The sequence below is a fragment of the Neofelis nebulosa genome, chromosome 16 (genome assembly GCF_028018385.1).
Source record: "Neofelis nebulosa isolate mNeoNeb1 chromosome 16, mNeoNeb1.pri, whole genome shotgun sequence".
In the NCBI taxonomy this organism is placed as follows: Eukaryota; Metazoa; Chordata; class Mammalia; order Carnivora; family Felidae; genus Neofelis; species Neofelis nebulosa.
The window spans coordinates 65,547,053-65,567,501 of NC_080797.1; the positions used below are offsets into that span (position 1 = coordinate 65,547,053).

General features: G+C 43.7%; 1 protein-coding gene, 1 long non-coding RNA gene and 1 pseudogene across 2 annotated transcripts; 2 read left to right on the plus strand and 1 right to left on the minus strand.

Annotated features, from left to right (window-relative positions):
- Window positions 1-1,463: 1,463 nt before the first annotated feature.
- Window positions 1,464-13,769, minus strand: LOC131497435 (olfactory receptor 1P1-like; annotated as a pseudogene).
- On the plus strand, window positions 13,714-18,372 carry LOC131497436 (uncharacterized). Its single transcript, XR_009254976.1, has 3 exons — window positions 13,714-13,798; window positions 16,131-16,283; window positions 16,473-18,372. It is a non-coding gene; the product is annotated as an uncharacterized LOC131497436 (long non-coding RNA).
- A 242-nt stretch (window positions 18,373-18,614) lies between these two features.
- LOC131497434 (olfactory receptor 1L6) lies at window positions 18,615-20,077 on the plus strand. Its single transcript, XM_058703687.1, has one exon. It carries the CDS (start codon window positions 19,133-19,135, stop codon window positions 20,075-20,077), a length of 945 nt encoding a protein of 314 aa, XP_058559670.1. The 5' UTR covers window positions 18,615-19,132.
- Window positions 20,078-20,449: the final 372 nt, after the last annotated feature.

Here is a 20,449-nt window from a genome sequence, read left to right on the forward strand (position 1 = left end):
AGACAGAGAGACAGAGGACAGAATGTGAGCAGGGGAGAGGCAGAGAGAGAGGGAAACAAAGAATCCGAAGCAGACTCCAGGCTCTGAGCTGTTGACACAGAGCTTAACACAGGGCTTGAACTCATGAACTACGAGTTAACCAACTGAGCCACCCAGGAGCCCTGTTCCTGGGGTTTTAGATGAAAATGTTTAGCATGGATATTTTCACTGTGTACAAAACAGTGGCTACTGGATCTCCTCTAGTGAGCTGTCCCATAGACCAGGGAGCTGACAGCAAGGTGGGAGCCACTGGTGTTTCTCTTATGAAAAAAAAAAAAAAAAGATTCTGAAGATAGCTGAGACAATACAGATAAAGAAAAAGATGTCAAGATATAAGAGGGCTGGTAGAATGGCTAAAATTAAAAGACTGACAATGTCAGGTGTTAATGAGGATGTGGAGCACCTGGAACTCTCAAACATTACCAATGGGAGCATAAACTGATAGAACCATTTTGGAAAACTATTAGGCAGGGTCTAAGAAAGTGAAACATACATCTACCTTTTGACCCAGCAGTTCTCCTCCTAGGTATACATCAAGGAGAAATAAAAACATATCCACAAGTAGCCTTGTATAAAATGTGCACAGCAGTGAAAGAAAGAAAGAAAAAGGGAAAGAAAGAAAGAAAGAAAGAACGAAAGAAAGAAAGAAAGAAAAGGAAAGGAAAAAATATTGTGCATAGCAGCTTTATTTACAGTTGCTGAAAACTGGACATGACCTAAATATTAATCAACAGAAGAATGAGTAAGAAAAATTTATCACTATAAATCCATATAACTGAACACGACTCAGCAATAAAAAAGCACAAGTTGGGGCGCCTGAGTGGCTCAGTCGGTTGAGTGTCCGACTTCAGCTCAGGTCATGATCTCACAGTCTGTGAGTTCGAGCCCCACGTCGGGCTCTGTGCTGATGGCTCAGAGCCTGGAGCCTGCTTCCGATTCTGTGTCTCCCTCTCTCTCTGCCCCTTCCCTGCTCATGCTCTGTCTTTCTCTGTCTCCAAAATAAATAAAAACATTAAAAAAAAAAAAAGCACAAGCTACTGACACATGCATCATTGTAGATGAATTTGAAAACATCATGCTGGGCAGAAGGAACCAAACCACAAAGAGTACATACTATGTACATACTGTATGATTCCATTTATATGAAACTCATGAACAGGTAAATCTAACATATGGTGATAGAAATCAGATCAGTAGTTGCCTCAAGGTGGGGGATTACTAGAAAAAAGTATGAGGCCCTTTCTAGGATAATGAAAATATGCAGTATCTTGAATATGATAATATGTAACATGTTAATACATTTTGTCAAAATTTACTGAACGTACTGACCTATGCAGTTTACTGTATATAAATTATATCTCAATAAAGTAAACCTAAAACAATTACTCCACCAAGAGCAAGGGAACAGAGTCATCAAATGCATATCAGAGAACAAATGCTTTCATCGTGGTCCCAGATCACAAAACAGTCAGGGATGATGTACAGCAGAAAGAAAGAGTATGAGGAAGGTGTAGGTCATGGCAACAGGGCTGGTCATGAGCAGGCAGTCTCCATGAAGGTGTAGCACTGGAGGGCAGGGGTGACCATCGTACAGTGGAGAGGGTGGCAGATGGCCACGTAGCGGTCATAGGCCATTGTGACCAGGAGAAAGATGTCCATGTCCCCGAAAGTCAAGAAGAAGTAGAGCTGAACCAAGCATCCCGCATAGGAAATGGACCTGCTCTGGGTCTGGATATTCACCAGGGCCTTGGGCACGGTGGTGGAGGTGAAAAGGATGTCAGCACAGGACAGGCTGGCGAGGAAGAAGTACATGGGTGTGTGAAGACGTGCGTCAGTGCCAATGGCCAGAATGAAGGTTCCCGGTCACGGTGACCACATACATGCACAGGAACAGCAGGAAGAGGATGCGCTGCTGTTCTGGCCGCTCGGAGAGTCCCCAGAGGAGGAACTCCAAGATGCTGGTCTGGTTCCCTCCTGCCATGAGCCCAGAAGCTAGAGAAAGAGATCTCCGCTGAGACCCACGAAAACTCTAAGCATATTTCCGTATATATTAGCAATATCCCTGCAATTCAGGTTAAAGGAAAATAATTTTTTGAACTCCTTATTTAAATCCCAGTTACTTAATATACAGTGTAATATTAGTTTCAAGTGTACAATTTAGTGATTCAACACTTACATACAACACTTGGTGCTCACCCTCAATACCCATCACCTATTTAACCCATCCCCCAGCCACGCCTATCATTTGATAATCATCAATTTGTTCTCTCTAGTTAAGATTCTGTTTCTTAGTTTGCCTCTCTCCTCCCCCTGCCCCCCGCAATCTGGTTGGTTATTTTGTTTCTCAAATTCTACATATGAGTAAAATCATATGATAATTGTCTTTCTCTGACTGACTTATTTTGCTTAGAATAATACTCCTAGCTCCACCCATGTCATTGCAAATGGCAAGGTTTCAATTTTCTTGATGGCTGGGTAATATTCCATTGTACACATATACCACTTCTTCTTTATCCATTCGATGGCGGATGGACATTCAATGGCTGATGGACAGGCTCTTTCCATAATTTAGCTACTGTAGACAATGCTGCTATAAACATCTGGGTGCATGTATCCCTTTAAGTTAGTATTTTTGTATTCTTTGGGTAAATATCTAGTAGTGGCGAGATCATAGGATAGTTCTATTTTTAACTTTTTGATGAACCTCCATGCTGTTTTCCAGAGCGGCTGCACCAGTTTGTATTCCCACCAACACTGCAAGAGTGTTCCTGTTTCTCCACATCCTCGCCAACACCTATTGTTTCTTGTATTGATTTTAGCCATTCTCACAGGTGTGAGGTAATATCTCAGTGTAGTTTTGATTTGTATTTCCCTGATGGTAGGTGATGATGAACATCTGTTCTGTATGTTGGCTGTTGGCTATCTGTATGTCTTCTTTGGAGCGATGTCTGTTCATGTGTTCTTCCATTTTCTATTTATTTATTTATTTTTATTTTTTATTTTTTTCTTGAGACAGAGAGAGAGAGAAAGAGACAGAGAGAACTTGAGTAGGGGAAGGGCAGAGGGAGAGAGACAGGGAGAGAGAGAGAGAGAGAGAGAGAGAGAATCTTAAGCAGGCTCCATGCCCGGCACAGAACCTGACATGGGGCTCAAACTCACGACCATGAGATCATGATCTGAGCTGAAATCAAAACTCAAACACTCAACTTACTGAGCTACCCAGGTCTTCTGCCATTTTTAAATTGGATTATGTGTTTTTGGGGTTGAGTTATACAAGTTCTTGATATATTTTGGATACTAACCCTTTATCAGATATATCATTTGCAAATGTCTTCTCCCATTCTGTAGGTTCATTTTAGTTTTGTTGATTGTTTCCTTTTCTGTGCAGAAGCTTTTTATTTTGATGAAGTCCAACAAATTGGACAACTTCAAGAAATGGATACATTCCTAGAAACAAATAAAATATCAAAACTGTAACAGAAAGAAATAGAAAACTTGAACAGACTGATGACCAGCAAAGAAATTGAATCAGTAACAAAAATACCCCAACAAACAAAAGTCCAGGGCCAGATGGCTTCACAGGTGAATTCTACCAAACATTTAAAGAAGAATTAACAGCTACTCTCCTAAAACTATTCCAAAAAATAGAAGAGGAAGGAAATCTTCTAAATTCATTCTATGAGTCTCACTAAAGTCTCACTTAAAAAAGAGAACTACAAGCCAATATCCTTGATGAATATGGATGCAAAAATTCTCAATGAAATACTAGCAAACCCAATCCAACAGTACATTAAAAGAACCATTCATCACGATCAAGTGGGATTTATTCCTAGGTTTCAAAGGTGGTTCAATATTCACAAATCAATCAACATGATACACCACATTAATAAGAGAGCCGTATTATCATTTCAGTAGATACAAAAAAGGCATTTGACAAGGCACAACATCCATTCATTACAAAAACCTCCAATGAAGTAAGTTTAATAAAGGCCATATACAAAAAACCCACAGCAAATATCATCCTAAATGGGGGAAAACAGAGCTTTTTCCCTAAGGTCAGGAACAATACAGGAAGATCCACTCTCACCATTGCTATTTAACGTAGTACTGGAGGGGCCTGCGTGGCTCAGTGAGTTAAGCCTCTGAATTTGGATCAGGTCATGATCTCACAGTTTGTGAGTTTCAGCCCCGCATTGGGCTCTGTGCTGACAGCTCAGAGCCTGGAGTCTACTGCCAGTTCTGTGTCTCCCTCTCCTTCCCCTTCCCTGCTCATGCTCTGCCTCTGCCTCTGCCTCTGTCTCCCCCCCCCCCTCTCTCTCTCTCTCTCTCAAAAATAAACATAAAAAAGTTAACATAGTACTGAAGTCCTAGCCACAGCAACCAGACAACAAAAAGAAATAAAAGGCACCCAATTGGCAAGGAAGAAGTCAAACTTTCACTATTTCCAGATAACTTGATACTCCATATAGAAAACCCAAAAGATTTTCCCAAAAAATTGCTAGAACTGATACAAAAATTCAGTAAAGTCACAGGATACAAAATCAATGTACAGAAATCTGTTGCATTTCTATACACAAATAATGAAGCAGCAGAAAAAGAAATTAAGAAGTCAATCCCATTTACAATTGCACCAAATACCATAAGATCCCTAGGAATAAACCTAACCAAAGAGGTGAAAGACCTGTACTCTGAAAACTATGAAACACTGATGCAAGAAGCTGAAGAAGACACAAAGAAATAGAAAGACATTCCATGCTCACGGAGTAGAAGAACAAATATTGTTAAAACGCACATACTACCAAAAGAAATCTACACATTTAATGCAATCCCTAACAATATACCAACAGCATTTTTCACAGAGCTAGAACAATCCCAAACTTCGTATGGAACCACAAAAGACCTCGAATAGCCAAAGCGACCTTGAAAAAGGAAAGCAAAGCTGGAGGCATCTCAATTCCTGACTTCAAGTCATATTACAAAGCTGTAGTAATCAAAACAGTATGGTACGGGAACAAGAATAGACACACATTTCAAAGGGAGAAGGACAGAAAACCAAGAAATGAACCCATTTCGACTATACTTCAAAAACGCAGGAAAGAATATCCAATGGGAAAAAAGCAGTCTCCTCAACAAATGGTGTCAGGAAAACTTGACAGCCACATGCAGAAGAACGAAACTGGACCCCTTTCTTACACCATACACAAAAATAAATTCAAAATGGATTAAAGACCTAAATGTGAGGCATGAAACAATTAAAATCCTCGAAGAGAACACAGGCGGTAACGTCTTTGACCTCAACCATAGCAACTTCTTACCGGTTATGCCTCCTCTGATAAGGTCAACAAATGAGTTTATTTACTGAGCATCATCTCTCTGCAATGCTCTGTGTTGACACTGCCAGGAATGTAGACACAGCCTTGTACCAGAAACTTCTCCCTTCTTTCTAACCTGAACGTCTTCTGCTATAGTTTCTTCTCTTTCCCTGATTCACTGAGTAGGAAACACTTGGATGCTTTGGCCAAACTGTTGCAGAGAAGAAGAATGGCAATAAAACAAAAATTGACATACCTGGGGAAAATCGACTGGCCAAGAGTACTTCAGAAGGCACATTTGGTTCAGTTCTCAACCCTGTAGCCTCAGAAACCTGTGTCAAGGGCAGATCCCACTAACCAAGCTTCAGGTAGGGACAGATAGAAACCAGAAGAACCCCATTCCCCACGCCTGATAAATAGAACTTAAAGGTAGAAGAGAGATTCTGCTGGCACTAAATCGATTCTCTGCCTCTAGACAAGCTATATCAGAGTGTTGCTTGATGAGCACAGTCAGATTGTACTGTTTCATTGGAGCCCTCTGCTTACTATAAGGAGAACTTGGTGAAGGAAAGGGTCGTGCCAAGCCTGCAAGTTATTATTCTCTCTTCCAGTCAATGCTTCCAAAGACACTGCTAGCACTGCTCTTGGAAGACCCAGTTTTCCCCTGGATTTGCCTGGTCGACCTACTCCTTTCTGTTCTGTTTCTCCAAACAGGGTTTACCACAACCAATCAGCTTTCACTTACTAACTTAAAGCCACGTACAATCCTACCTCCCTAAGATTCCCCCCAGGTCACCTTAATTTGGTTGGAAGTTTTCCAAAATTCTTCAAAGACAGTTTTACAACTAATCTCTTGATATACTTAAGCATGTGGCTGATTACATAATTTGTGTGCGGATTTTACTTATTTAACTCTCAAAGGGCAAACTTACTTCAAAGTTCACGGAGAGATCCATCAGCTCAGCCTGTGTCTAATATATTGATGATATCCCTCTACTTTTTCTTCTTCAAAAAGAAATAAATTCTCATGGTGATAATAATGTAAGCTCTCTGGGAGAAGAGATTTTGGTCTTTTTCCTGCTGTATCTCCAACACCCATACCCTTGTTCCTAGCACAAGGTAGCTCAATAAATATTTGTTGGTTGAATAAATGAATGAATGAATGAATGAATACATGATCTATCCCGTCAGATTGGCTTGGTTTCCCAGACGATTGCCAGAGACAGAATTTAGCCCAACTTCTTTGTCTCGGGGTGTCTTTAATCACGTAGTGAACTTTCTCATTGTACTTACCTACTTAAGTCATCTACATTGAGATCTAGTTCTTCACGTCTGTCACATCTTGTCAGCTCCTTTGGGTTACAATTTCACTGTGTTACATATGTTCTTTCTGAAGCAGCATGTTTTCTCCCCATTTTACGCCTGTGGTGTTGGTGATTTCAAACATGCACTTTTTCTTCCAGTGCTAAATAAAATGGCATGCGGGGGAGCCCCTGTCCTGTGCCTGCTTATGAGGACCTGACATTGTTCGGAAACATGACATCCATTTTATGCCAGTTCACATATTTCCATCTCTTTACAATTTTAAGTTTCTAAGTGGTATGAGTTCTTAAAACATACCTTTATTTCCTTGTTTCCATGAGGAAGACCCTCATGATTTCTGACCAATTGATAGTATTTCTTTGATCTGTTCTCCAAGAAACTTTGATTTCTATATTCCGCGTTTTCTACCCCTAATAGTATGCTTTGTGCTATGACTTTCAGAGATACTAATACAGGTTCCTTACTCTATGATTACAGGGGACTCTTTATTTAAGTAGCAGTTCAGGAAGCAGGTATACATAGTCTAAAATGTTGGACTTATTTGGAATCTTCTGGGCTAGAAGATATAAAGATTGCCTTAAGAAGAGAGTGTGGGGCACCTGGGTGGCTCAGTTAAGTGTCTGACTTTGGCTCAGGTCACGATCTTGCGGTTTGTGAGTTCGGGCCCCACGTCAGGCTCTGTGCTGACAGCTCAGAGACTGAAGCCTGCTTCAGATTTTGTGTCCTCCTCTCTCTCTACCCCTCCCCTGCTCGTGCTCTATCTCTATCTCCCAACAGTAAATAAGTGTTAAAAATTTTTAAGAAGACAGTGCAATATTCACACAAAATATTTGGCCCACGTTTACAAATTCTAGCATTCTCATGGCCAGAGCCATAATGCATACTACAGTATCTTAAGAAACTCTTTATGTGTATTCATAACAAACTAAATGTGTTCTTAATTTAACAATATTAAAATACCAAGCCAACACTCCTAATTTTATTTTTAACATAAAATAAGATAAAGTATATTCTAACATAAGAACTTACTCAGTATAAATTCTCGCCCTATAACATTTCCAGCTGTACATAAACTCTTCAGAACAGGAAGGTACTTCAAAGAATCCACAGTGGAAATTCAACAAGCAGAGTCCAAGACTCCTGGAGATGCTGACTTTCACATATTTCTAAAATGGCAATCAAGTGTCCAGTTGTGTGGAAAGTTGACCTGGCATCTGAGGTCCCTCCTCTAGACTCAGGATTTACACTCTTTCGAAATACAATTAAATTGATGGAGGGAGGTGGGTGGGAGACAGGCTAGACAGGTGAAGGGTATTAAGGAGGGCACGTATTGGGATGAGCACTGGGTGTTGTATGTGTGATGAATCATTGAATTCCACTTCTGAAACCAATGTTGTACTGTATGTTAGCTAACTAGCATTTAATTAAAAAAAACCACAATAAGTCAAAATAGGCCTTTAATCCTTCATAAAGATAATTTATAATTTTAGCATCTTTATATTCCCCTAAATAAGAATTAACACAAAGTAATGTGATAATTCTCTTTTAAAAATAATAACAATGCTAATAATTGCACAGTATAACTTCTCACTCTACTTTAGAAAAAATATGAGTATCACAATTATGCAAATTTTTAGACTTCACTTTGGTGAAGTATAAAACTTGAAGTATAAAAACTTGGTATTTTACATATATCTACATATTCAATTTACATATATTTAATTTACATATTAATTTACATATATTTAAATATAAAATAAATATTATATTATTAAGCCACAATACATAATATAAGTATTACATGAATGTTTAAACACAAAATTACATTATTAAATCATAATAACGTGAATATTATAATACATTTTCAAATGTAACATATACGCCTTTTTGCGTTCACTTGGCACAGTGTATCTTTGGAAATTCCTCCACAAGTCAGTTCAAACCGATGTGAAACCTGATGATATTTATCCTATATTTATTCATTTGTCAGAGAATTATAACTATGCTAATATAAAAAGAAAACTTGTTTTCAGTGGTTTACACTGAAGAAAAAGTACAAACTTCAAATGCCTCATTTTACAGCTTAGTGCTTGTCAGGTGCAAGGGCCAAGTCAGAACAAAACCCTGACGTGGAGTTGCCTATATTGGGCTGGAACAAGGCAGGTGGTAAACGTAGGTGAGCACAGCTATACCTCATGTGATTGTAGAGAAATGCACTCAACAGTCAAAGGAAGTGAACAGGTTCTATCTTCCCCAGAGACAAAAATGAAGAATAAAAAAGTTAACACTAAAAATCATAATAGTATTTCACTATTATGAAATAGAGAAAGCACATTCACCACTGCTGGTGGCTGTGTAGTTAGTAAAAAGGCTTGCTTGATGAATTCCTTCCCTACATTTATCAGGAGTTAGAGAAATGTTCACCTCTTTGACCCTGGATTTTCTCTGTGGGGTCTTAGGAAAGCAGCAAGGAGGAAAAAAGGCCTGAGTTGACATACCTTCCTTAATAATTTGTTCAAAGTTAGGACGATAATTAAATAACTTGTGGCATGTTCATTTTATGGGATGTGTAGTTATTAACATGAATATCATGTGGTTTATTTTTTTAACTTAAGGTCTGTGGTTGAAAAGGAAAAAATGCTCAGCCTTGTGTATGTGTTGGAGGGATAAATACAACGAAAATACTTGCTTCACTAGAAGATAAAATCCTTTGCCAATATCTCTACATATTTCCTTTATACTTATATTCTCTTTGTACTAAAAAAACACATTAAAAAAACTTTATTTGTATTTATGTGTGTGGATGGATAGATGGTGGATGATGGATGGATGGATGGATGGATGGATGGATATGGGTTTGTATGAGCTGAGACAACAGCATGGAACCTGACTGTCAAAACTGACTACCTCATAGCGGTGGGATATGGGAAGAGGTCGGGAGAGATTAGTTTTTTCTTTATACATCTCTATATTTTTTAATTTTTTATAACAGGTAAATGTTACCCTTAGAGTAGGGGAAAAATCAAATAAAGAAAATTTAAAGGTGAGGAGGAGAATAAACAAGAACATTTTTTATTTTTAAGAAAAAACAAATTTGAAAAGAAAAGTGGTACTTAATAGCACTGAACCATACACGTAAACACAGTTAAGATGCGGTAAACATAGGAGTGCATATATCCTTTTGAACCAGTGTTTTGATTTTCTTTGGGGCAAATACCCAGGAGTGGGATTACTAGATATATGATAGTTCCATTTTTAACCTTTTGAGGAACCTCCATACTATTTTCCACAGTAGCTGCACCACGTTGCATTCTCATCAACAGGGCTCAAGCGTTCCTTTTTCTCCACATCTTCACTGACACTTAATTGTTTCTTATGCTTTTCCTATTAGCCATTCTGACTGTGTAAAGTTGATATCTCACTGTGATTTTAATTTGCATTTCTCTGATGATTGGTGATCTTGAGCATCTTTGCATGTGTATGTTGCCTATCTGTATGTCCTCTTTGGAAAAATGTTCATTCGGGTTCCCTGCCCATTTTTTAAGTGGATTATTTGTTTTGGGTTATTGTGGGTTTTGGTTGTATTTTGTTTGTTTTTATTTTTGGTGCTGAGCTCTATAAGTTCTTTATATATTTTGGATGAACCCCTATATTAGACATATTATTTGCAAACACCTTCTCCCATTCACTAGGTTGTCTCTTGTTTTGTTGATAATTTCCTTTGCTGTGAACCCCTCTGTTTACTGCAACATTATTTACAACAGGAAACAACCCAAGTATAGGAATGGAAAAGTAAGATGCGTTATATATGTACAATAGAATGGAAAAGTAAGATGCGTTATATATGTACAATAGAATATTACTAGCCATAAAAAAGAACAAAATCTTGCCATTTGCAACAACATGGATGGACCTAGAGGGGATAAAACTAAGTGAAATAAGTCAGAGAAAGACAAATACCATATGGTTTCCTTCAGATGTAGAATTTTTTGTTTCTGAGAGAGAGAAAGAAGCAGAGGAAGAGGGAGAGAGAGAATACCAAGCAGGCTCCACACCCAGCACAGAGCCTGATGTGGGGCTCAATCTCATGACTGTGACCTGAGCTGAAATCAATAGTTGGACACTCAACCAATGGAGCCACCCAGGCACCCCTCATATGTGGAACTTAAGAAACAAAATAAATGAACAAAGAAAAAAGAGATAAGCAAAAAAAAACCAGACTATTAAATACAGAGGACAAACTGGTGGTTGCCAGAGGGGAGGTGAGTGGAGGGATGGGTGAAAAGGAGAAAATAAGATTGAGTACACTTATCTTGACGAGTACTCTGAGAAATGTAGAAAATTATTGAATCGTTACATTGTACACCTGAAACTAATACTGTGTTAATTATACTTGGATTCTTAAAAGTAATTAAAAATGATTAAGATGGGGAAGCCTGGGTGGCTCAGTTGGTTAAGTGTCCAACTCTTGTTTTTGGCTCAGGTCATAGTCTCACAGTTTTGTGAGTTTTGAGCCCCGAGTCAGGCTCTGTGCTGACAATGTGGAACCTGCTTGGAATTCTCTGTCTCCCTCTCTCTCTGCTCTTCCCCTGCTCAGGCTCTCTCTCTCTCTCTCTCTCTCTCTCTAAGTAAATAAATAAACCTTTAAAAAATGGTTAACATAATAAATTTTATATGTATTTTACCACAATAAAAACTTTTTGGAAAAAAGAAAAGAAAATCATGCCATAGGAATTTAGAGCCAGCAAGTCTCTGAAGAATCCCTTTGATTTAGTTGTTGCCATTTTTCCTTGGCAGCCATGTTTCCATTGTGCAGTATGGAATGTTAAACAATTGTTAAACAATAGGAGCACAGTGAATAGAACAACATATTATCACATGCTGTAACAACATGCTATTCTTAGGACATTAGTCATTATCCCAGGATCTATTTGAAACAGCTACTAGGAACATGAAGACAGTACCTTTTTTAGTGAGCAACAGTCATTTCATGTGTATCAGCAAAATGGAAAAATTCAAGGTGCCTTCCTTAAAAGAAAATCCAGGTCAGGAGGGTGCAAGAACAAACCCTAAGACACTTAGCATATAGTAAGAATGGCCAAGGGGTAATAACTGTCACAGCCAACATGTAGCCTGTGGTTGCTGTGTGCTGGGCACTGTTCCAAGGGCTTTATGTTCCTTGTAGCATCCCTATAAAATAGGTTCTATTATTATCATTATTATTATTATTACTATTATTATTATTTGAGAGAGAGAGGGAGGGTGGGAGGGAGGGAGGGAGCGCGAGTCGAGGAGGCGCAGAGGAAGAGGGAGAGAGAGAATCCCAAGCAGGCTCTACACCAGCGCTGGGCCTGACATGGGGCTCGATCTCACAACCATGAGATCATGACCTAAGCCAAAATCAAAAGTCAAAGGCTTAACCAACTGAGCCACTCAGGCACCCTCAGGTAGTTTCTATTATTTTCTCATTTTAAAGGTGAGATACTGAAGTACAGAAAATTTGACTAACTTCCTCAAGGTCTCACAGCAAGAAGGGCAGGATCATGCCGGAGACCCTGGGACATGGATGCATGGACCTTCTCCCCTATTGGAAACTTGTACAGGTAGCCTTTCCCTTCCATTGTATTTCCCGGGGCCCCTCTGCATGTACCATGCTCCCTAGATCCCTGGGTTTTCCCACACTGCCCTCCCACACACCCATATCCTCCCATTCTTCTGCTCCATTTAAATCCCACTTTCTCCCAGGTATACTCTCTGAACACCCAAGCCATTGGCACAACTTCTACTCTGAGCCCCACGGGCACACACTGCCCAGCATTGTACTGCCTGTGCCCAAGCCTCCCTCCCCAGACCTGAATGTTAACTATCCAGGGCCTATCCATATGTTCCATTCTCTAACATGAAGGGATCCTCAGACTCTGTCAGTTCACCCTTCTCCATTTACTGATGGGGAAACTGAGGCCCAGAGTGGGGAAGACACTTGCCCAGACTCCCACAGCTGGTCAGGACTTGAACGCCTCACTCATTCCAAGACTTCTCTGACACTCCTCAGAGCGCAACGGGGCCAGCACCCCATGGACGCTGAACAATGTTTTCAAACTGAGTGAATAGTCGAGTTGGAGAGGTTATCCCCCGGGATGTGGCTACCAGTTAGTTCCACACATTTAATGCGTCAGAAGAAATTAATCAGCCTGGGAATTAGGTCGCCCCGCAGATGCAGGAAGGCTGCTGTGTCGGGCCAATGAGGACAGGACAGTCAAAAGGCTTTGGAACAAGGAGCAGAAGTCCTCTTGCCCTGGCTCCAGCTGGGCAGGGCTGAGCTCCTGGCATCTCGGACCGGGGCTGTGGGGTGACAGAGGGCTGCACTCCTGAAGTCCATCAAGCACAGCTCCACAGACATCTCCCGAGCCTGCTGTCCTGGGGTGAATCTGCCGGCAGCTCCAGCCCCTCCTCCTTCCCTCCACTTCTAGGTCAGGTGGGAACTCTGGGGCGAGGTGGGCTCAGAGTAGGGCTCCGGGAGCCCAGGCTGGGAGACTGGGCATCTAAGTCCCCAGCTCCACCTTACTGCTTTCCTCACAGGGAGGTCAGAGAAAGGGCTCTTCCCTAACAGAGGAATCACAGTGAGGTCACAGCTTTGAGGGGTGACAGTTGCGGCACAGCGTGAGTACAGCCAGATAAAATAGACCAGGGTCCCTTGCTCTGTGATTGTCAACAAGCCCCGTCCTTCTCAGGCCATTAGCACTTTCTTAGAAGGAGGCAGAGGAGTGATAGCATCCTCTGAGCACGGGTGGTCACCACAGAGGGGTGTCTCTCCCAATTCTGGATTCCCAGACTCCTTTGTTCCCCCTCTCCTATTCAGTCTCTCTAGAAGGGTAGGAGAGAAGTCATGCTGGCTGAGGGCTCCTCGTGGGGCCGGGGGGTGCAAAGCCCATCCTTTATGAAGTTTCCTGGCTAATTAATTAGTGAGTGACCCTCTGTGCTCCCAGCCAACATGCCACCCCTCTCACCTTTGGCTGTTGAGGTCAATCTTCTTCCCCAGGTGTGCCTGCCTTAACTCCCCCTGCTGGTAGCAGATCAGCCTCTGGGTGTGTGGTGTGGAGGGCAGAGCCCATCTGTACTCACAGGTGAGTGGTCAGGCAGGAGACTTGCTGGCACAGAGCAGAATAAACAATGGCAGAAAGGCAAGGGCTAAATCAGGGGGAGAAAGAGAGAAGGGGAGGGAGAGAGATAAACGAGAAGTACCTGCCAATGCGTGACAGAAGGATGAGGAAGTGCACAAAACCATACGTAGTTCAGACTCCTGGATTCAGTTCCCGGCTCTATCCCCAAATTGCTGAATGACTTTAGACCGTGTTCTCTGGGCCTTGTTTCCCATTTGTGTCATGGCTGTTGGGTTAAGTGATATGTTAAAATCGTTGCCAATTGCTGATGCCAAGATAAGAAGATGAACTCTTTGATCGTGTCTTGTTCATAAAGCTCTGAATGCCCTCCCTGCCTGGTGCTCAACTACCTGCCCGGCATAGAGTAGATACAACAGGCAAGATTGCTATATAAATTATTAAAGAGAAATGAATGAGAAGTTGGCAGAGGAAAGGAGAGGATAGAAGGAAGCCCTTGGAATAGAAAAGCCTCATCTTTGGCTCAAACTGGTTGAAGAGAAGGCTATTCAGGAGAAGAATCTGAGCTGACCAGCAAGGGACCAAAGTCAAGGAGTTGGGTAGACATTCCCAGGACTGGGAGTGCTGGGGGGCCAGCGACGGTTTCCCCTTTTTCCCACTGCCCGTGTCCCCGTCTGATAAGGCAAATGGAGACTTTCAGCAAGAGTGAGAGGAAGGAGGAAGTTGTTGGCATTTGTGTGTTGACTCCTGTGTGGCTGGAAGAATCCATGGAGGTCTCTACGTCTCTCGCATTTTTGAGTGTAGGGGTCTGGGTCTGGGTCTTTGTGTGTATATGGCAGGTATGTCTTTGGATGGATCTGTGTATGCGTCTACACCTCTGTGTAAATGACTGTTAGTGGGTGTCCATGTGTGCCCATGTGTGTCTATTGCTGTCCTGGTGGGTGTGAGTGTGACTCTGGCATGTCCGTGTGACTCAATTTATCAGGATATGTCTGCATCTTTGCGCAGGCTCGTATCCCTGTGTACTTCTATGTCTTGGGGCATCTGAGTGTTTGCTGCAAAGGTGACCTTTTCCGTAAGCTGCCTGGGGGACGGGGTTTCTGGTTCTAGATCCTAAGATTCTCTGCCTCATTTTGTGACCTTAAATAAGTCACTCCTATCCATTTCAAAGAGACACCTGCCATGCCTGGGCCTTAGGAAGGGGTTCGGAGTCAAAACCTGCAGCTCAGCATCCGGGGAAACCAGTCCTGTGCCTGGATTTCCGGGGGAGCCAACATAAATTCAGTCAGTTTACCTCCCATCACCAAAAGTGTTTCGAGGCTGGGGGAGATGGGGAGGAAATTGACATTTTTAAAGTACCTACTATTTGCTAAGTGAATATATATGCCTCAAAGAGGTTAAGTAACATCTCTGAGGTTTCTCTTGTAATTTCCATTGTACATGCTATTCCCTCTTTCTAGAACTCCTTTCTACTCTTGTCTGTCCAGTGAATGTCTTGTCCTTCAAGCTGGCCCTGTTCAAATGCCGCCTCCTCTGTGGAGCCTTCCCTGACTGCCAGGAGAGTTAAGACAAAGCCCTGTGTGATGGGGCGCCTGGGTGGCTCAGTCAGTTAAGTGTCCGACTTTGTCTCAGGTCATGATCTCATGGCTTGTCAGTTTGAGCCCCACGTCGGGCTCTGTGCTGACAGCTCAGAGATTGGAGCCTGCTTCCGATTCTGTGTTCCTCCCTCTGTTCCTCCCCACCCTCACATTCTGTGTGTCTCTCTCTTTAAAAGATTAAAAAAAAAAAAAAAGACAAAGTTCTGTGCCAGGTCTGAGGCCAGATAGGAACAGATGAGTAAATATTTGCCCTCAGAAAGTCCATCATCTTGTGGAGAAGATGAGCATTACAGCAGAAGTCACAACACCAGCAAATAAGGGCTAAGTTCCAAAGGAGGGTTACAAGACAGAGAGGAGAGAGGCATTCAAGCGAGGGCTGGAGGAGTCAGGAAAGAAGGTGGGGCTTCCTGGAGGGGGTAGAGCCAGAGTTGGGTATTGGGAAAGGGTAGGAAGAGCATTTCAGGTAAGGAGCAGTGTACAGGAAAAGCCTGTGAGAAACGTGTGAACAAGAGATGGTGAGGAGGCCAGCCTGGCTAGGGTGGGGGGACAGGGAAGCATGTGGAAGCGGTTGGAGCTGAGACCACTGGAGAACCAAGTTGGAAAGTTCTGGCTGCCAGGCTGAGCCATTTGCACTGTACCCGATGGGCAATGGGAGACCAGCAGGGCAGTAAACTGAGTAGAGAGAGCATGGCTCAAGAATCTCCAGGCCCCTTTTAGTCCTGGCTTGCTCTCTCTTTAAGGCTGCTGTCCTAGCCCACAGGAAACATGCTGAAGTCTCTGGGTGAAGATGGATGAGAATGCATCTGTCCTCAAGATCGGGGACCTCCGGCCAGGAGGGAAACCAGCCCACAGACGGTGCAGACAGTGTTGAGGCCTGGCATGCTGCCCTTCAGGTGAGAGAACCCAACATTCCTCTGCTGTCTCCCTGCCTTGGGTTCTATCTTCCACCCCACCCCACTCCACTGTGCCTCACAGGGGTAGGGAGGACAAAGCCATGTGTCAGCTCTTCCCCCCCCCCCCCAAATACCTTTCTCTGCCTTCACATTCTCTCTGCCTGCCTGAAACGCCCTTCCCACTTCCAGGTCTCTATCTGGTGAGCTCCTACTGATTCTTCCAACCCCAGTTCAAACTTCACCTCTTTTTTGGAATCTTCCCCAAATCAGACAAGCACAGGAAATTACTCCTACTACTTTGTTCATACAGTTAGTGTAGTGCTTATTGTTGTGCATGGCTGGAGGTCAAGGACCGTAGCTGACCTGCCTTTATAATCCTAGAGACCAACATAAAGCCTGATCCAAAGCAGGCGCTCAACAGATAGGTGTGAAGTGGACAGTTGAGCTGTTACACTGCTCCCAGAGAACCCCACACAACCCAACCCCAGAAAGACCACTGAGTCCAATTCCAGTTAAAAAACACATTGGCAAAACAGAGGTTGACCGTAATGGAAAAGGACCTGGAAATTAGGTCCTCTAGGAAAGAATCTAAGGCACCAGGTGTGTTTGGATTGGAGAGAAGAACACCTCATAGACTTTTTTTTAACACTGTGTGAAAAGCTGCAGAGAAGGGAGATTAGGTGTTTAACCTTCAGTGGCCCAAACTGCGACCACTTGTAGAAGTTACAGGGAAGCAGGTTTCAGCTGAGATTAAGAAAAACATCTTTAAATAACTACAGGCTTCCAGCAGTGGACTGGATTGCCTCTAGTAGCCTCGGGGAACAGGGAGAAGGCATCAGAAGCTGAGGGAAAGGGAACCAACATCTACTAAGCAACCATTCCCTGCTACATGCTTATATATACATTAGCCATTTAATCATGGCATCAACCACGCAGAGAGGAACCATCAGTATTTCCATTCTATAGATGAGAAGAGTAGAGATGGAACGAATATGGGTCTATGTTTACAAAGCCAATCAGGATTAAAACCCAGGTGGCTCTGACTGCAAAGCCAGTGGCTTTTCCTCTATATCATGCACTGCCCACCTGGAGGTGGGGGGGGGGGGGAAGGTCAGGGGCTCTGCAGGGGAGAATCCTGTACCTCAAAAGAGGACGAATCGGAGAGGTATCAAGGTCCTGGCTGTTCAACACTTCAGCTCTGTTCTGGGGATAGGGGTGGAGTTGGCATAAGCAGATGACTCCCTGCGATAGCCAATGAGTGACAGTGATAGAAAAGCAGAAAAATGAAAAAATAGGCTACATCTGGGACTTCTCCTGAAACGCGACAAGAGCAGACACTGCAGTTTGCACATCATCTCCTCTCTTCCACCTTCCCTTGCCTCTTTTTTCTCTCATTGCTCTTTAAAAAGCTTCATTCAACAAATACCGATTGAGTGAGTTTTGTGTATAGATCACTTGGCAAGACAGGGAATAAGCACAGCTCCTTCTTGCAAGGGGCATCTGAGCTAAGAACTGACTCGGTCCACTCTCTGGGATCTCACCAAAGCCTGGCCCTCTTTCCTGACAAAGCAGGGATAGGCTAGGCTAGGAATAGAACATTTACAGAAACTTTGCATCAGTGGGAAAAAATGTGTTTTAAGGAAGAGATTGAGTGGGTGACAAAATGAGTGCTTTGTTTCAGAGATAATTGAAATCACTTGGTTTACTGAGAAACTTTGAAGCAAAGACAAGACTTGCCCCAGTATCATAGTGGATGTTACCTTCTTCATTCCATGCGCCCTCTGCCAACAATCCCACACAATCTCTTCCCCCTGTCTGGATGCCTCCCCCTCCGACACCATAGCACGTCTGCTGGATAAAACTGTATTCATTCTCTAAGACCCAGTTCAAATCCCATCTCTTCTTTATATTCTTGCCAAACTCCTCCAGTAAAATAATTTACTCCCACGTGGTTCATAAAATTAGTAAAGGAGGAAACACCGCAAGCTGCTCTAGGTCAAACTGTGGGCAAAAGCTAAGCTTCACCCCGTTCCCCACAGGCCCCAGCACAGGAGTCAGCCAACTATGTCTTACGGGCCAAATCTGCCCTTCTGCCTGTTTATAATAAAGTTTTATTGGAACAAAGCCAAGGCCGTTCATTTATATACTATCAATGGCTGTTTTCACACTTCAATGGCAGAGCTGAATACTTGTAAGAGACCCTATGGTCCACAGGCCTAAAATACTCTATGATCCTTGACAGAAAAGTTTAATGATTCCTGAGTTAGCACATAATACGTGGTGAATAAACAAATGGCAAATGCCATAAGGGGTTTTATGAAGAAACTTCAACTGGTGTTCGGATGGCCTGGGTCCCAATTCTGCCTCAACTGCTTGTTTGACTATGCAAATGATGGTAGATAAATAGATGGGTGGCAGGGAGGTGGGTAGATAGGCAAGAGTTTTGGGTGCTGGGTGCTGCGCTAAGTATTTTACACTTATTACCCACTTTATCTTCACAACAACTCCATGGATAGCTATTAGTATTTTCTTCAATGAAAGAAGAAGAAATGGAGGTTTAGAGCGGTCATAGCACCTGAGTGGTAGAGCCAGATCTCAAACTCAGGTCTGTTCTACTCCAAGCTTGAAACTACCCGCTACCTTAGGACACCCTACTGAGATTCAGATACTGAGTTTCTTCATGAAATGAGGATTACTGGGTGGGCAGTGTGGTTTCCAAGCCTTTTTAGCAAGCGTAAATTTAAAAATAGGATACGGAACCCGCACATGCAGAAGCCTACCGAAAGGTGCCAGAACTTAGGCCTGCTCCTCATCTGCCCCCTCAGCGCCCCCGCCTCTCTGGCCGCTCCATGGCCCTGGCCAACCTCACGACGGCCCCAGAATTCCTCCTCCTCGGCCTGGTGGATGGAACAGACATCCACCCGCTGCTCTTCCTGCTCTTCCTCGGCATCTACCTGCTCAATGCCCTGGGCAACCTGGCTATGGTGGTGGTGGTGAGGTCGGATGGGGCCCTCCGCTCCCCCATGTACTATTTCCTGGGTCACCTGAGCCTCGTGGACGTCTGCTTTACCACTGTCACGGTCCCCAGACTGCTGGCCGGCTTGCTCCACCCGCGCCAGGCCGTGTCCTTCCAGGGATGCTTTTCCCAGATGTACTTCTTCGTGGCTCTGGGCATCACCGAGAGCTACCTGCTGGCAGCCATGTCCTACGACCGCGCGGTGGCCATCTGCCGCCCCCTGCACTACTGCGCGGTCATGACGCCCCGGCGCTGCGCGGCGCTGGTGACCACGTCCTGGGCGGTGGCCCACCTGCACTCGCTGCTGCACACGCTGCTCATCTCGGCGCTTTCCTACCCGTGCCCCGCCCCTGTGCGCCACTTCTTCTGTGACATGACGGTGATGCTGAGCTTGGCGACCTCGGACACGGCGACCGCGGAGGCTGCCATCTTCTCTGAGGGCCTGGCCGTGGTGCTCACCCCGCTGCTCCTCGTGTCGCTGTCCTACGCGCGCATCCTCGTCGCGGTGCTGGGAGTACGGGCGGCCGGGGGCCGGCGCCGCGCCTTCGCCACCTGCGGGGCCCACCTGGTGGTGGTGTCGCTTTTCTTCGGCTCTGTCCTCTCCGTCTATTTCCGGCCGTCCTCCGCCTACTCAGCCCTCTATGACCGCCTGGCCAGCGTGGTCTATGCTGTGCTCACACCGACCTTGAACCCTTTCATCTACAGCCTTCGCAACAAGGAGGTCAAGGGCGCCCTGAAAAGGGGGCTCAGATGGAGGGCTGCACCCCAAGAGGTGTGAGGGAACGTCCTGGTTCACTGGCATTTCAATGATAAGAATGATTACAAAAGAACACGCCCCTCTTTTTCTAGCTTCCCAAAGCACTAGCAATATTGGTCCTGTAGCATCTTATTTCTGGTTAAATTAAAAATTAGACCCGAAACAAAGGTGACAGTGTGTTTATTTTACAGGGATGGGTACATAGCAATAAGCTAAATTCATTTCTGCCTTGGCTCAATGTTTGAAATAGAAGCTACTTGTAAATTTTGGAAAAAGGAAAGGGAACAAGCAGGGGACCAAGGAAAGAGCCTTGTAGCTTCTGTAGAGAAAGGGGGAAGAGTGTGATATGGCAGCAGTCTAGTGGGTGGAGAGGAAAGCCGAGAAGCAGTGCAG

Excerpts from the sequence above, each read along its gene's own strand:
- LOC131497434 (XM_058703687.1), top strand. The coding sequence starts at position 19,133 with ATGGCCCTGGCCAACCTCACGACGGCCCCAGAATTCCTCCTCCTCGGC.